The sequence below is a fragment of the Calliphora vicina genome, chromosome 2 (genome assembly GCF_958450345.1).
Source record: "Calliphora vicina chromosome 2, idCalVici1.1, whole genome shotgun sequence".
NCBI classification, from domain to species: Eukaryota; Metazoa; Arthropoda; class Insecta; order Diptera; family Calliphoridae; genus Calliphora; species Calliphora vicina.
Genome location: NC_088781.1, coordinates 11,992,836 through 12,009,714, shown reverse-complemented (window position 1 = coordinate 12,009,714; position 16,879 = coordinate 11,992,836). Strand labels below are relative to the sequence as shown.

The following is a 16,879-nucleotide window of genomic DNA, read 5'->3' as shown; positions in this document are numbered from 1 at the left end:
CGATAGACTTTTTGAAGGGTGTTCTAGTATTAATAGACGGATATAAGACAGAGCTAAGCACCGGAGCTGGTGTCTTAATAGAGGAATAAAGCTTCTTCCAAGCAGAGATCTAGACAATCTTGAAAGATGGTACAATTTCAAGATAGTCAAAAAAAGCTGAAGGCTTGGAAGTTCCATGCAGTCACCTCCAATATAGTCGCGAACAATGTTTTTTGACTTGGTAATAATTGCGGTGAGGCTAAAACCACAGACAGTTGATGTCATATGTCTCTCAGATATAACCTACACTAGAGACAGGTCAGAGGTTTTACCAGCATCTCCCTCACCACCATGTCCATTTGGATGTCTCAAGGTCCATTTGGTCTAAGTTAAAAATTACAGGTTTAGTTTGCGTACCTTTGTGGGAATGGAGATTTGGACTATGAGATATAAGCCGACGTTTTTTGGATCTTCTAACATCCAGAGCAGTAAATAAATCATACTTTTTTTATTTTAATTCGTTACGAATTAGCTAAATTTTGAATTAATTCTTTTAACAACAAAAAATAATTGAATGAAATTTAAATCAATTCAAATCAATTAGACAGAAATGAATTTCAATTCATTTCCAATTTGTTTGAATTGATTCAAATAAATTAGAACAATGAATTGAAATTCTAATGATTGAAATCAAAAATGAGTTGCAATCAATAAAATTCAAGAGCAGAAATTCAAGGGAATGAAAAATACAAATTTAAGTTTATTTTAGCAAATAAACAAAATTTTCCCATTTTGATAGGATTTTCGCCGATACCTAATAAGTAATTCAATTCCCTCTTTTTTCTAATTCATTTGAATTAATTCAAAATCAATTCAATTCAAATGAATTGGATATCAATTCATAATTGCAATTCACTTTGACAAATTCATTTGAATTAGAAACGAATTGCAATTCATTTGAGTCTGAAATGAATTTCAATTAATTTTTTACCAAATTTGATTTGAATTGACTCAAATTTCATTCAATTAATTCATAATTTTCTAATTCAGTGCATGAATAAATCGCGAATTAATTAATAAACTAATGATTCATTAACATTCATTCGGACCTAGAGGTTGCACAGGGGGGTTATTATGTAACTCCTTCGAAAAGAAATTCGTTCGAATTTTTATGCTTTGTACATTGTATTTCGAAAGAGTATCGATTCGAATCGAATTACATAATAACCCCCCAGATCTTACAACTCTTGACCTTACATTCTACACCATTTTAGAAATTTCCAATTATATTTCAGAAATTTTCAATTGAATTTCAGAAACTTCGATTTATAATTAAGAATTTCCCAATTGTATTTCAGAATTGTCTAATTGTTGTCTATATATAAAGATCATCAAAATCGGTTCATGAATGAAAAAAATATTTTTTAATAAAAACTTAAATTTTCACTTAAAACTCGATTTCACTAATTTTAACTAAAAACACGATTTTTAATTTATTTTTCTTTAAAAATCAAAATTTTTACTAAAATCCGAATTTTTCTTCAAAAATCTAATTTTTCAGTGTAAATCTATTTTTTCTTTATTTAAATATAATTTTCAATAAAAATTTTATTTTTCACCAAAATCAAAATTTTTCATTAAAAAACTAAGTTTTCACTAAAAATCAAAATTTCAATAATAATCAAATTTTTCACAAAAAAACCTAAACTTTGAATAAAAATCTAATTTTTCAATAAAAACCAAATTCTTCGCTAATTTTCTAAAAAAAACAAGTAAGAAAGTATGGTCGGTCAAGCCCGACCATATAATACCCAACACTAAATAAAAGAGCAAAAACATTTTTCTTTTAAAATTTCAATAATTTATATTTTTGAGTGATTTTCGGAAGTGGTCCTTATATGGGGGCTATGACTAATTATGGACCGATCACCATGAAATTAGGTCGTGTGATTTGTGTCTATATGAAAGTTAACTATGTTGAATTTTGTGTGTATACCAACATTTTTAAGCGATTTATGCACGTTAAAGTGATTTTCGGAAGCGGGTCTATATGGGAGCTATGACTAATTATGGACCGATCGTAAAACAAATTGGTGACATGAATTTTGTATATATAAAACTTATTTGGAGCGGAATTTGTGGATATACATAAATATATAAATTAAACATTTATGACCGATAAAAACCAAAAATGGTTATTGAAAAATAAACTGATTTGCTATAACTGATATCTTAGAATAAACCATTTTTTGGATTGGGTAATTAATACGTTGTTTTTTAAGTCGATCTTGTATATATTATTGTTTAACAGTTATATGCCCTACCTGAGCCGATATATTTATCGAGAATACTGTAAATTTAGTTTTATCACAGGACTCCATAACACTGATAGCTGTAGAGGTTTTGCCAGTTCCAACATTACCCACTAAAAGTACTGGGCGACTGTCTTGCAAGAGTTTTGAAACCAAATATTCATATCTAACAGTGTCTACTGTGGGCACAATAATTTTGTAAAACGGTGCTCTGAAATTTATTAAACGGAATTAGTATATATTCGAAGCAAATAAATCTGGGGAGATACTTTGTAACTTGATTAGAAAATTTAACTAGATTAGAAATTCTTCTATATTATAATTTTCGGATCATATTACTTAGTATCCCCCGCTGAAACATCTCACTCTTCATTATATTTCCACGTGTCCGACAGTTTATTATTCCATGGCAGAAAAGATTTCTGATTAGGATCAACATAGTAATCATACACAGTATCTTTAATCGGAAAACTACCATCCAGTTCACGTATAAAAGCATCAATTTTACTACGACCCTCCTCATCCACAGTGGCACAAACCGACCACACCAAACAGAACATAAACCATAGTTTGGACATAATCTCCAATAATTCTTCATTGCCTGTAACAATACCATTCTGTTTGGTGGCAAAACCCTCCAATAAATTACACATTGATATCACTGTATTCAACTCATTGGTTTCCACAATCTCTTTACATTGATAATGCTTGAAGTTTAATATTTTGTCGAGAAACTCTTCGAAATATTCTGTAATAAGTTTGACATATTCCGCCGGCTTTTGTTTGGCCAACCAAGACTTGACATAGGGACGCCAGCCCCAGTCATGATAATCATTATAAACCATGCCGCAACGAGAAACTGTAGCTGGCGAGGCCACAGCCAGATCAGCCACTTCGAAGAGTAGTGAAACCTGGGCGGGCATGGTAATACGTTCACTATTTACCAAAGTCAAAAGCTTGTTGTCGTCCATTACAGAATTCATATTCTCTATCCATACCGCATCTACGGGACCATCGAATAGCAGCCATTTTTGTGTGGGATCTTCATCGGCACAAATCACACGCATTATAGAACTGAGCACACCATCCAGCCATTCCCCAGTGGCCAAATTATATTCTCCATATAGTTCGGCCAAATTTAAAGCTTTGGGATTGACCGGGTAAACTACAACAGCTGGCCAGCCAGGTTTTCTATTTGTATTCATTCTAATGAAAGCACCTTGTAAGCACTTCCAAGTTACCGATTTGGCAGTGTTTGTATCTCCTATTATCATGGAGGAGTGTCTAGAATTTTTGGTTTCATACAGCTCTATGACCTTTTTAATGGCTATGGGTATTAATTGTAAACCATTGGCTTTAAGTTCATCCTCTATGGCATCTTTGAAATCACTGTAATCAATTAGGGGAACATCAACTCCGGGAAATATGTCGGACATTATGCCATTAAACAGCGGCAAATCATTGGCGGTCAAACGTGCCACATTCATGTCACGCATGGCCAAGTAAACTACTTCCTCTTCAGAAGCCTCCGGCAGTTGTCTTCTCTTGCGTCCTGCATATCTTAACAAAGCCACCATGGAACGCAAACCAAAATCATAGTGATATTGTTTGGACAGTTGCTGTTTGGCCAATTCATACAATGTAAAAACTTTGCGCGCTAAACTCCTGGTATTGGTAAAACCATCTGAATATAAAGTATTTTCTGCTATGATGACATTGTCGGGCACCATCATGGAGATGGGACGGAACATGGATTTCAAATTATCGGGCAGCTCAGTACGGCCCGCATAGCCCGGATTCATGGTAATAAACAAACCCACTGTGGGCACCAGTTTTATAATTTGACCTTCGAACAGGAACTCAGTTTGTTTGGCAGTTAAGGCAGATATAAGCGAAAGGATTTGTTGGGCCACCACTGATAGCACCTCTATATTAATGCGATTAAATTCATCAAAACAACCCCAGGAACCCGTTTGAGCCAAACCGGAAAATATTTTGCCTATACTCTTGAAATCCAAACCCTCCGAGCAGTTGGTAACAATAACCCACATGCCTAAAGCTTTACCCAGATCTTTAACCGTTTCTGTCTTCCCTGTGCCGGCAGGCCCTTTGGGACTTCCACCTCGGTATAAATGCAATGCTGTGGTTAGGGTTATATAACAGCGATCTGTTAGGGGCGTTATAACAAGTCTACCCGAATTTCCTATGTACTCATAACCATACCAATGTTCGGTATTCGTTTGTCTAACCACACAGGTTTCCGTTTCTCGATGCCAATAGAATCTTAACTGGGAAAACCATTCGAAATGTCCCACATCTTTACAATTGTTCTTATACATGCGTTCTATAACATCTCGTCCGTGAATCTCCACCGTTATCAGGGTATTAACTTTTAAACGCATGATTTTTGTTAGATCTTTCCTGCTCATTTCTGAAAGTTTACCCAAAATTTTACTTTGTTTGCTTTTCAATTTCCTTAAAGGCTTCTTTTGGTTTACAGTTTTGCAATGCATTAAACTGCGCGTGCACTCCGTGGTCCACTGTATCAAACAAGTAGTATTAACCAATTGCCCTGGCCACATTGATAACCATTTTTCGCGATTGCCAGATAGTTTCTTTAAAGCATTTCTGGTTAGTTTCAACTGTTCACGGAGCACGGCAAACATATAATCCTCCAAAACTTTAAGCCATTTCTCCGAAGGACCATCAATGTAAATGACATTTAAGAATTGCACATATTCGCCATCATCGGCATACATGCCCATGGCTTGCCATCTGTTTAAAGTTTTGCCCACCCTTTTTAGCTCCAGTTTCACCAGATTATCAAATAGTTTCTTTAAATGCAGCTGCACCAAATCCGGTCTCTTGCTGTTACCCAAAATTTCCAAAAGATCATCATTTGAAATAAAATAAAAGCGAGGAAACAATTGCCGTTTTGATTCCAAATAAATTTCCAAAGCTCTTTGTATAGTTTCCAATCTTTCGTCGATTTTTTGAAATCTATTCAGCAGAAAAGGAGGCCTTTTAAAATGTGTAGCCTTTAAAGCAGTTTTGGCGGCAAACATTTTCTCTGTTATGGCCTTAAATTCATCGGTTATGAGGTTAAAACGTTTAGCTTCATTAGGCAACTGCTTGCGTATGTCTTCGCCAGCGAAAATATTCTCCAAATATAACCATTGGCGTTGCACCATTAAAGCCTTTTCCAAAGTTTCCGAGATATAGGATAAAGTTTTCTCCCAATAATCTACTACCACAGCAAATGGTTCCACAAATCGGGTGGATTTCATGGCGGAAATTTGCACCATATGTTCCTCCAATAGTTGAGAACATTCATCAACACTTTTGATTTTATAGATGCCATCTCTGTAGAAGACCATTTCGATGGGTTGTTTACGCCAGATGCCGGCTATATTCTTAATACCGGTTTCGATTTGTAATTCCATGGTGGCGGCATTCGAGATATCTTGTATATCCTCAGAATACGCCTGGAAATCTAGGTCTATAATTAGTTCTAAGGTGAAGTTCTTGGAATTCTCATCAAAATCACTGAAAAGAAAGAAATTTGAGAAATATAGAAATGTATACTATAGAAAAGGGAAGTTTAGGATTCCATTCCTAAAATTGAAACAAAATGTCGACCTTTTGTGAAGTATATATTGGAGAGAGACAGCAGTGCTATGCTGCCATTGCCATGTCTTCTAAGATGCTAAGATAAATATAAATTATATCGGGAATTCTCCCGGCTCGGTTGTTATTTAAAATCGATCAAATCGGCTCGGGAAAAATATTTTTTAACCCAAATTTTTTTTTTTTTTAAAATTAAAAAAATAAAAAAATTTAATTTTGTTTAAATAAAAATATTTCCAAAAAATATTTTTAAGTATAATTTGGTGAAGGGTACTCGCGGAGAAAAAACATGGTTCGACATGGTTACGACAACTATACTATGTTCTTTGTAACAATATATTGTTGTCGTACACATATAATTGTTGTTTTAATTTAATTTACTGTAAACGTTTATATTTTCATGGCAATAATAAATATGAATATGGTTTTCGGACAACTAAATCATCATCATCATAATATTAATAGGCAAAATCTTTAGACCCCTTTTACGCTCACATTATACATTCAATTTGGGCAAGAAATATACCATTTTAAAAGGATTTATTCACAGAAGTGCAGAATATATATTATTGAAATCGGTTCAGTTTTTTAGGAGTTATAAGCGTTTAAAGTTGTTACTAACACATATTCAAAAACGTGTACATGTGAACCTTAAGCTAAAAAGTAAACAAATCGTGTTTGTCCAATTTGTTGTTGTAAATAAATAAGAGAAACAATTAAACAGTATTGATTTCGCTCTGTTTTAAGTGAGAGTTGTTATAGAAAACAAAGAAGAAGACTTTACTAATTTAAACTTTAAATTACTAAAGTCTTAAATTTAAATTTTAAAGTCACAAAAATATATGTTTGTGACGGAATCAATTACTTATCACTGCTTGAATTTTATTCAAAAATGGGATGGGTCGGAAAAATAGTGAGTCGCATCCCATAGAAAGTAAATAGTTATTTCTAAATATTTTGTGAACTATAATTGCAAGATTCTTCAAACTTAGTCTAAATGGCTCTTTTATAATTGTTTAGATGTAGAACAATATTTATAAATTATTACTGAACTGCACTTAATATAATTGCTATCAGTATACTGGAATTATTATTTTTGGTGGTTGTTTTGTTAATCTCATAATTAATCTCTAATTGATCTCATTTACTCTCACTACTAATTCGCTGTAAATTATCATTTGCTTTCTTTAAGCTTATTGTTATTTTTATTAAACAACAAGTAGTTAGTTGTGCAGTGACCACATAACTAAAAGGTAACCCCATAGAAAACCCATTTATAATAAAATTGTTACACATTATTAAAACGATATTCTTGTGCACTTTTCATTTATTTTCAAATTTGCATAATATTGTGGAGTGAAAAAATCTTTTATTATCCCCATATAAACATTTGTTGGTCCATCAAACCGGATCTTTCCCCAGTGGATTATACTATACCCCAGCGGTTTTTACCCCAGTTAATAAAAGATTTAAACATTTCATTTTTAAATACTGCAAAAGGTTCATATCACCCCCATATTGAAAGTGCATATCCATATTTGTTCCCGGTAAAAGGTTGCTGAATTTCATTTACTCAATAAACATCACCATCCATCAAGTGTCCAAAAACAAGCGATAATTAAAAGGTATTTTAATGCATTAATTTTTAACTTACACAAAATTTTATATTACTAATCTACAACAACAAAGATCATCTATATATTATATACAAAACGTTATAAATTTATTAAAATAAGAAATTCCCTTCTTATTAATAATAAAATCCACAAGTGTTTAAAAATAATTATTGTATGACAGTTTTGGATAACATTGCTGTAATCAATCTCAGAGTAACAAACTTAAACCAACATAACACATTGCAGTGATCAATACTTGTTGAGTATCTCACCCAAAGAGAATATTAAAGATAGGTACCGCTGCTATTTCTTCGAACTGTTAACCAGATTAAAGAGATTTAACAGCTTACTAAAACATGAAACACTCAAGGAAAAATATTAGTAATTAACTCGAAGTAATTATATATACCCCCTACATAATTAGAGATACATTTTTTGAATTCTTAACAAATTCTTATTAAAATTAAACTCGTCAATAATTTAAACTTATTTCTCCATAAAAGCTGAAAATTAAAGCAACAATCAATACATCAACTAAATTGTGAAAGTGAGATAAGTTGTGAAATATTATTGACAAAGATATTTATAAAATTTGTTAAAAAAACCCTTGAATACCATCAATAAAAGAAATTTTTTCAAATAAATACAATTTTATTCCCAACACGCTTTCTTAATAAACTATAATATTAAAAATTTACAATATTTTTGTAATAATAAAAGTTTTTACATTGCGCCCTTTTAAATAACAACCCAATATGTCATTACTAGACGAATTTATAAAATCATCTGATCAGGTTGTCGAATTTGAAGCTTTTTTCTCTGGTGTACCAGTTGCCAATCATACTGTGCACACTCTGGACATTCACAAGGATGAGATTCTCCGACATTGGACAGACTTTAGGGCAGCCTACGATAAAGTTTTAACAAATTATAGTACAATCGATCAGGAAGTTAACGTCGAAACTTTAAAAGAACGATTTTTTAAAACTTTTGACTCACATGTTAGAGCTTTGTCTAAGGCAAATGAGATTTTAGATACTCTACGAATCCCAAATATCCCTGCTGTCACACCCCCGCCTCTTTCAAATGACTTAAACCCAAATATATCACTTCCCCCCTGTGATACACAAACATTTTATGGTGACTATGTCTCTTGGCCATCATTCCGTGATATGTTCACGGCCCTATACATTAATAACACCCGATTGTCCCCTGTTGAAAAATTATTTCATTTATTGAAGAAAACTGAGGGAGAACCCCATGATATTTTGAAAAATTGTCCACTGACAAATAGTGGATTTGATATGGCGTGGAAGAATCTTGTTGAACGCTACGAAAATTCTCGAATTCTTGTTAACTCCCAATTGAAAACCCTTTTCAACTTATTAAATAACCCCATTCACAAGGAATCAGGTCGCAGTATCAAACAACTTCAGAGATCGATTAATGATTGCATTAAAAATCTCTCTCTGCTTCATATAGACACTAAAAATTGGGATGTTATTTTTGTCTTCATTTGTGCCAAATGTCTTCCTGACATTAGCCTGCATTTATGGCAACAGCAATTAGGAAATAGTAAAGAATTACCAACTTGGCAGGAGATGGATAGTTTTCTAACATGCAGATACCAATCTCTTGAAGGTTTCGCGGACATTCGTACCACATCATCTGATTCTCAAACTCCCTCAAAGAAATCTAATATGAAAAAACAGAATCCCAACTATCCTAGAAAAATTAGTACGTTTCAAACAAAAGTCACGAATGACAAGTCTCCGAAATGTTCGCTCTGTCAAGATGCCCATCCCTTAAGATTGTGTCCTAATTTCTTAGCCATGGCAGTCGATGATCGTTATTCTTTAGTGAAAAAACAAAAACGGTGTACTAATTGTTTAGCATCCTCTCACGACTACAAAACGTGCAAAAGCCACTATAGTTGTTCGCTATGTAGACAGAAACACCACTCGCTCTTACATCGCTCCGAAAACTTAACCGTATCCCAACAAGCTAGTGTTAGATCATCTAACGATTCATCGACGAATAACACTCGTGAATTGCACCCCTCACAAATAGTTAGCAACCCCGCTGATACCCCCTCTACTTCAGCTGCTGCTGCAGCAAGATTGCGTCAATCGTACTCTACCCAGCTACAGTCCACTACACATAATTCTGTAATTCTTGGTACAGCTTTGGTTGATGTTTGTGTAGGAAATGTACGTTGTACTGTAAGAGCACTTATTGATTCAGCATCTGAAGCAACATTCATTTCAAAGAAACTTCAGGCTTCTCTGGCAATCCCTACAAAAACATCACACACTAATATTACTGGGCTAAGTGGTTCATTATCTGCTACTGCGAATAGAATCTGTAATATTACAATAAGTTCACCTACAGAAAAACTTTTCAAAACCACAACTGACGCATATGTCGTCAATAAATTGACTGGAGATTTACCCTATTATGAAATGTCTTCAATTATTAGTGCAAAATTTTCTGATTTGCCCTTGGCTGATAGCTACTCTTACAAAACCTCAAATGTTGAACTATTGATAGGTTGTGATGTGTATCCTAAAATCATAAGAGATGGTGTACGTTGGGATTATCAGAGGTCTCTTGTTGCTCAGCGTACCATTTTCGGATGGATTATCTCAGGAAAAATACGCTCCCCTACACCTACTCTTAATTCTGTGTCTTCATATATGAATCATCTTGACCTAAACAATCAACTAACTAAATTCTGGGAACTTGAAGAAGTTCAAGAAAAACCTACAATATCTACTGAAGATGTTTTCTGTGAAAACTTATATAAAAATACAACTTTTAGAGACGAAAATGGTCGTTTCGTAGTTGTCCTACCCTTTAAATCAGAATATAGTGATAATATACCCCTCGGCAACTCTCGCAACTCAGCCCTAACTCAATTTCTTAGAAATGAGAGTAGACTTAAAAAGAACCCACAATTAAAACACGATTACGACAAAGTAATTGAAGAATATTCACTTCTCAATCATATGATTACAGTAATACCAGATTTATCTGCTCCCCCTAACTCTTCGTTCTACTTACCCCACCATTCTGTGATCAAACCCGAAAGCACAACCACGAAACTTCGTGTTGTATTCAACGCATCTAGTTCCTCCTCATCTGGATTAAGTCTAAATGACGTATTACATCCCGGACCAGTTTTACAGCAAGATTTGACTGTGCTAATTACTCGTTGGCGTTTGTTCAAATACGTATTTAATGCTGACATCGAAAAAATGTATCGGCAGATACTGGTAAACTCACGTCATACCCCTTTTCAAAGGATTTTATTCCGCAATTCACCCGATAAAGAACCCCAAGATTTTGAGCTTCAGACTGTCACATTTGGAGTCAATTGCGCTCCATATCTCGCTTTAAGAACTTTACTCGAACTAGCTGAATGCTGTAAAAACGATTACCCCGACGTTTCTACCATACTGAGAGAGAATATGTACGTTGACGACGTCTTAGGTGGCTCTCATGATCTTTCTCTGGCCTTAAAATCAAGGGATGAACTAATTAAAGTACTAGAATCTGCTGGATTCTCTCTCCGTAAATGGATTGCAAATGAAAATTCTCTCTTACAAGGTCTGAAACCCGAACACTTACTCATGTCTGACACATTAGAACTTGAAGACACGACCACAACTAAAACTTTAGGTCTCCGTTGGAATGCGGGACTAGATTACTTTTACTTTAACCCATTAACACAGCCTTTGCGAGAAAATGTCACAAAACGAACCGTACTATCAGATATTGCAAGATTGTTTGACCCAGCTGGATGGCTGGCCCCAAAGATTGTTGTCGCAAAAATGATTATGCAGCAGATTTGGAAGGACCAAATCGAATGGGATGAAAACCTAAAGCCAGAAACTATGCGCAGTTGGCTTTTATTTTTAGATGACTATCCGAACATTAATAAGATACAAATACCCCGTTTTGTAAATTATGACCCCTCTTATTCGGTAGAACTACACGGATTTTGTGACTCCTCTGAAAAGGCCTACGCTGCCACACTCTACATTCGAACTATGAACGAAAAAGGTCAAATATTTACTCATCTACTTCTTGCCAAAACCAAAGTAGCCCCTGTCAAATTTGTTACTCTCCCCAGAAAAGAGCTATGTGGTGCCGAACTCCTAGCAAAATTGATATCATCATTTCGATCTCAAGTTAATTTTGAGAAATGTGAATTACATCTCTGGACAGATTCAACTATCGTGTTGGCCTGGTTACAAAAACAGCCCTCGCATTGGACTACTTTCGTCGCCAACAGAATCACTTTCATAATAGATAAAGTAGGAAATGACAAATGGCGTCATGTTTGCTCTAAGGATAACCCAGCCGACTTAGGTTCTCGTGGACTTACGGCTAATGAATTGGTAAGCAATGATTTGTGGTGGCATGGACCAACATGGCTCAAATTGCCCAGTTCCCAATGGCCTTCAATACTGCCAGTTGTAAACACTCACGAGGAAGTTAGGTCCATAAAAACCCATTTAAATCAAAACTCAGAAGACATTCTCTCTCGTTTTTCTGATCTCTCACGGGCCATGCGCGTAATTGCGTACATATATCGTTTTTATCATGCGACTCATCCACATCACAAAACTGCTTTCAATTGCCCCTCTCTCACTATACAACATTCAGAGATAAAACTCGTTAAACGTAGCTTAGTGATTTGTTGCCAAAAGCTATACTTCCCCGAATACTCACTGCTTTTTTGTGGACAAGACATTCCCAAAAAGAGTTCATTGTTAACATTTAACCCGTTTATTGACTCTGATGGCATCATGAGGATAAATGGTAGACTCTCCCGCTCTGAAATGCTGTCATATGAAGAACGATTCCCTAAGATTATACCCTACTCAGGCCGTTTCACCCGTTTATATATAGAACTTATTCATAAGTATACGATTCATGGCGAAAACTCACTTTTAGTACGCTTAGTACGATTAGAGTTTTGGGTACCAAAACTGAAAAACTTAGTTAAAACCATTATATTTAACTGTAAAACATGTGTCTTATATAAGAAAAAACAAAGCCAGCAGCTCATGGCATCACTCCCCCCAGAGCGGACATACCTGTCGCGCCCTTTTACTAACACCGGACTTGATTTCGCTGGCCCATCCAGTATCAAATCATTTGTTGGTCGTGGATGCAAAATAACTAAGGGTTACGTCTTAGTGTTTGTATGTTTTGCAACAAAGGCGATTCATCTGGAGACAACAAGTGAAATATCAACACAAGCTTTTTTAGCAGCATTTTCAAGATTTTTCTCCCGTAGAGGTACCCCACAAGTTATATTCTCCGATAATGGAACAGCGTTTGTAGGCGCTGCTAATATCATTAACAAAACCCAAGAAAATCTATTATCCCAAGTCCGAACTCATCTTCTGTCTCAACACAATTTTCAAACTATAGAATGGCGTTTTAACCCCCCTGGCGCTCCCCATATGGGCGGACTTTGGGAGGCAGGTGTGAAAAGTTTTAAATTACACCTGAAGAAAATAAATCATGCACAAACTTTTACGTTTGAGGAATTCACCACCATGATCTCAAGAATCGAAGCCTGTCTTAACTCAAGGCCTTTAAGTCCTATGAGTGATAACCCCACTGAAATTTGCGCTCTTACCCCCGGACATTTTCTTATTGGTGCCCCATTGCTATCCCCACCTGAACCAGATTTTTCTGGTCAATCACTTAGTTATGCAAACAGATGGCAAAAACTCAATATTCTTCACCATCATTTTGCCTGCAGATGGAAAGAAGAGTATTTGAAAGAATTGCATAAACGCATCAAATGGAAGTACCCCCAAAGAAACTTTGCGATAGGCGATCTTGTTGCAATCAAAAAGGAAAACCTTCCCCCAAACGAATGGCGACTTGGTCGCATACAAAAAGTTTCCCCCGGTCATGACAACAAAGTTAGAGTTGCAGAAATTCGTACTTCATCAGGCCTTATAACAAGGCCAATCGTTAAATTAGTTCTTCTCCCCTTATCTAATAATGAATCAGCCTAATAAATCTCTAATTTTTTCAGCATAATGCCACCAAACAGCCGTCAAAGAAGTTTGTCCCCCGTAATACAACGTAAACAGCCAGATTGCCGTATATGCAAAAGGGATCATCCTTTGCGGACATGCCCCAAATTTATCCGCATGAATACATCAGACAAAATAAAAGCCGTCAAGAGGTTTAAATACTGCCAAAACTGCCTGGCACACAGCCACTTATTGCCTAAATGTCGTAGTACTGAAAGGTGTCGCAAATGTCGCCAAAAACACCATACACATTTACACTACACTGAACCTGTCAGACGTATGAGAAGCACCAATACCAACCAAGAAGTAAATGTCCTGCAATCAACAATTTTACGACCAACTGTAATTATAAATGTCAAGCTTGGTGATGATTGGGGTAACGTTCGTGGAATCCTCAGCCCCTGTAATGATACCACAAAAATAGCAGAATTCATAGCAGTCCGTTATCATCTTCCAATTGAAAGATCAGGCTCTCGTCGCATTTGCAAACTTTCATTCAAACCACATTTTGTTGACGGACCTGTGTTTATCATAAATGCAACAGTCACAAAAGATTTGCCACAACCTCTACGACCACAAGACCTAGATGAAAAACTTGCTGAACCGTATCAAAATCTTCGCTTAGCTGATCCAAAATTCTTCGAATCTGGTGACATCAACATAATTCTCGGGGCCGATATATACCCTCATCTAGTAAAACCTAATATTCATCCCCAAACACTCACAGCTCCGATGGCCCAAGACACCATATTAGGCTGGATGCTAATTGGCAAAATTCGTCAATAAACAACAAATTTATTTTTTAATATTTTATATAACTTTCATGTATAACATTGTTACCGAAAATTATGAATTTTTTTTAAAATATTTATATTTGCTATTTTTTTGAATTTCATACAAATGTATCTATTTTACACGAACATTGTATTTATATATTTACATTGTATCTATAAGAACATTGAATTTGTTAGTTCGCTTATTTTTTATTACACTCTCAAATCATCTATTTCTTGAAGTTTAAAACTTGTTTATATATTTTATTCCAATTCGCTGTAAAATATCTGTGAATTTATTTTGATTGAATTTAATGTAAATTATTAAAATTATTGGAATTTAGACTCGGTCCTTTTGTGTTTTTTGCGTAACCGCAAGGGGGCCGGAATGTTTAGATGTAGAACAATATTTATAAATTATTACTGAACTGCACTTAATATAATTGCTATCAGTATACTGGAATTATTATTTTTGGTGGTTGTTTTGTTAATCTCATAATTAATCTCTAATTGATCTCATTTACTCTCACTACTAATTCGCTGTAAATTATCATTTGCTTTCTTTAAGCTTATTGTTATTTTTATTAAACAACAAGTAGTTAGTTGTGCAGTGACCACATAACTAAAAGGTAACCCCATAGAAAACCCATTTATAATAAAATTGTTACACATTATTAAAACGATATTCTTGTGCACTTTTCATTTATTTTCAAATTTGCATAATATTGTGGAGTGAAAAAATCTTTTATTATCCCCATATAAACAATAATATTGCATAGTTTCGCTGAAATTGTTGGGGATTGGAATAGGGGCGTGGCACACCCTATACAAAGTATATAATTAATTTCGAATATCTGTAGAACTATAATTGTAAAAGTGTTTAAACTTTTAGTGAATTAATTTCTTATTACTGTGCGGAGTTTAGCTGAATATAGACGGAATTAGATTAGTGGGCATAGCACCTTCCATACAGAGTAAATATTGATTTCAAATATCTGGGCAACCAAAAAGGGAGGGATCGGAAAAGGAGGTTAGTCACCTCCCATATAAAGTAATAATTTCAAGGTTCTTCAAACTTTGCCCACAAAGCTCTCTTACCATTTTACACAGATTGGCTGAAAATGGTCGGAATTGCATTAGTGCTTGTGGCACAAAGTAAATAATTAATTTTGAATATCTGGAGACCTATAATTCTAAAAGAATTTAAACTCTGTATCAATCAATTTATTACCATTCTACGGAGGTTAGCTAAAAACGAATTTATTCCTGTAGTAGGAATGATCCCTCCCTTATAAAGGAAAGTTAAAGTAAAGCTTGATATTTACATAAAAGGTTAATAATGGGTGGGATCAGAGCAGTGGAGTGGTATCTCCCATACAAAATTAGTTAGTTATTTTCGAATATCAAGTGAACTGTAATTGAGAGATTATTATTTTCGTATTTCCATTCATATTTTTTAATTTTACCAGGGTAGGGGTAGCGAAGTGCACCGGGTTATGCTAGTAATGATAAATATGTAAACATATTTGGTCAATTCACAAGGTCTCTTGTCAGTCTTATTGCCATAATGTCCCAATATATCACGACTCGACGGCTCGGCTTAACCGACTCTTAGGCATTCGGCACAGGTGTCTTCTGGTTGGTTACGATAATACAATAAACATGGCTTACAGAGTAGTATTATTTTAGGACATTTTATCCTTGAAAAGCAGTCAAAACCATTGTGAAATATTAGGACATTATGACAATATGATATGATAAGAGACCTTGTGAATTGACCAATTATTATTATGTACAACCATTAAATGTTAATTTTCTATACGCGTAGTCATAATATGTTTAAGATGTAAACAGAATATGTTTACAACAACTAAATAATAATAAAAGGGTAAACATATTATATTATGTAGTCATAATATGTTTAAGAAGCAAACAAAATATGTTTACTTTTAATAGTCTTTTTTCCCACGATTTGTGAGTGTTTGTCTAAGCTATGTTATTCTTACAAGTAAATTTTGACTGTCTGTAATTCCCATTCGCTCTATAGTTTTATTTGTATATTATCTTTAACTTTGCTAGAGCGAATAACAATAAATTTCAGTAATTTATTAATAATATTTTAATTGGGAATTTAGTACCTTAAAACTAAAACCTATTAAAATAAAAATTTGTACTTATAAAAATAAATTTTAATAATAATATGATTACTTTGGATAATAATATGATTTCATTGGATCATACTATGATTTAATTGTGTCATTAATATGATTACTTTGTGTCATATTATGATTGATTTATATCATATGATTATATCAGAACATATAATGATATTTAATGATACTAATAATGATCTTAATATGTTTTGGACTACAAGCATAAATCTGATCATAATATGTTGCTCTTAGTTTATGGTTACCACAACCATGTTTTTTCTCTGTTTGTATATAAGATTCTGCACAGCCGAATATAGCTCTATTGTTTATCTCTATCTGAATTACTTAATCATT

The 16,879-nt window shown here is 34.3% G+C and overlaps 1 protein-coding gene across 1 annotated transcript in view; it reads right to left on the bottom strand.

The window, feature by feature from the left end:
• Window positions 1-16,879, bottom strand: part of kl-2 (dynein heavy chain 2, axonemal kl-2) — a 30,166-nt gene that overhangs the window by 7,565 nt on the left and 5,722 nt on the right. The window contains exons 6-7 of the mRNA XM_065502047.1: window positions 2,658-5,837; window positions 2,304-2,502 (exon numbers count right to left, since the gene is read on the bottom strand). Coding sequence (XP_065358119.1) covers window positions 2,304-2,502; window positions 2,658-5,837 — 3,379 coding nt within the window. The remainder of the gene's footprint in view (window positions 1-2,303; window positions 2,503-2,657; window positions 5,838-16,879) is intronic.